At 39.1% G+C, this 1,538-nt stretch overlaps 1 protein-coding gene across 2 annotated transcripts in view; it reads left to right on the plus strand.

The window, feature by feature from the left end:
• Positions 1-1,165, plus strand: part of LOC117400093 (POU domain, class 6, transcription factor 2-like) — a 124,550-nt gene extending 123,385 nt beyond the window's left edge. For both annotated transcript variants that reach the window (XM_059023063.1, XM_033999534.3), the window contains one exon: positions 189-1,165. In XM_059023063.1, the coding sequence (XP_058879046.1) occupies positions 189-702 (514 nt within the window). In that variant the 3' untranslated portion in view covers positions 703-1,165. The remainder of the gene's footprint in view (positions 1-188) is intronic.
• The last annotated feature ends 373 nt before the right edge of the window (positions 1,166-1,538 follow it).

The following is a 1,538-nucleotide window of genomic DNA, read 5'->3' on the forward strand; positions in this document are numbered from 1 at the left end:
AAATGACACACCGTGTATCTGAAGCTTACAAATTCGATTTCTGAAGCCCGGGTATTTATGAATGACTTTGCTTACTACTTACTCCCACTGGCAGCTTCTAAGGAAACCCTTTAATTTACCAAGGCAGGCAGGAAGTCCCAACCTGACAGAGCACCAGAGTAAGACTCTTCTTTCTCAATTTTCCCCAGACACACCATCCTGAGAAGCCACTTTTTCCTACCACAGGAAGCCCAAGAGAACACTATAGCTAGCAGTCTGACAGCCAAACTGAACCCTGGCCTTTTATATCCTGCCAGGTTCGAGAAGCTGGACATCACCCCTAAAAGCGCCCAGAAGATAAAGCCCGTTCTTGAGCGATGGATGGCTGAGGCAGAAGCCCGCCACCGCTCCGGAATGCAGAACCTCACTGAATTTATCGGCAGCGAGCCTTCTAAAAAGCGCAAGAGGCGGACATCGTTCACCCCACAAGCTCTGGAGATTTTGAATTCCCACTTTGAGAAGAATACACACCCCTCGGGGCAGGAAATGACAGAAATAGCGGAAAAACTGAACTACGACCGGGAAGTGGTCCGTGTCTGGTTTTGCAACAAGAGGCAGGCGCTGAAAAACACAGTAAAGCGTTTGAAACAACACGAGCCAGGATCGGTGGTGTCAATGGAGCCTTTGACAGACTCTTTGGAAGAGCATTCTTTAAACAATTGAAAACAAAAATAAAACAGAGGTTCCCACCAAACTATAGAAAACACTCACTAGTAAATAAATCCTGAAAACTGTGGGCAGCAGGATTCGTCACAGTCCACATGTTCTCCCTATTTTTAAACAAAAACAAAACAGCGCTCAGTGTGTCGTAGTGTAGTAGTTGAAGCCAGTCTTTTAATGGACCTAAACCAAACCAAATAAAGTCCTGTTTCTGTGAAAAAGTAAAAAAATGTTTGAAAACCTGTTTTAAAGAGAATTCTTAGAAGCCTGTCGTCTGGAGCTTGAACTGGGACTGAAACCGTTCAGGTACCAAATACTGAAATTCAGTATGAAAGAAACAAAAAACTACTTACCAAAGTCTGAAATGTTGTGTTTTTATTTTTTTATTGGTTCACTTGTCACCTCTGGGTAACACAATTGTTACAGATTTATGTTTTTTGTTTTTTTTTAATTTACTTTTGTAAGCTTGAACATGTTTGTGTGATGTTTTATATATATATATATATATATATATATATATATATATATATATATATATATATATACATGAAAATAATCCATCTTGTGGGTGCTATAATGTCCTGCAACACACTAATGAAATTGTAACCTTAGTCTTTTTCCTCATTGTTGTTCATCTATTTCTTTTTAATGTGTTGTTATTCTTTGAATTTGTAAAAAGTGTACAGCTATTTATTAATTTTTATAAGAGCTTCTAATAAGAAACAAGGCAGCAGAAAGAACCGGATTGTCGGAGCATAACAACTGTCAAGAAAAAAACGCTACTTCAAAACATGGAGAGTTGACATCAAGTCAGCTGGTCCTTGAGACTGTGCTTTATA

Source organism: Acipenser ruthenus, chromosome 4 (genome assembly GCF_902713425.1).
Source record: "Acipenser ruthenus chromosome 4, fAciRut3.2 maternal haplotype, whole genome shotgun sequence".
Taxonomy (NCBI): Eukaryota; Metazoa; Chordata; class Actinopteri; order Acipenseriformes; family Acipenseridae; genus Acipenser; species Acipenser ruthenus.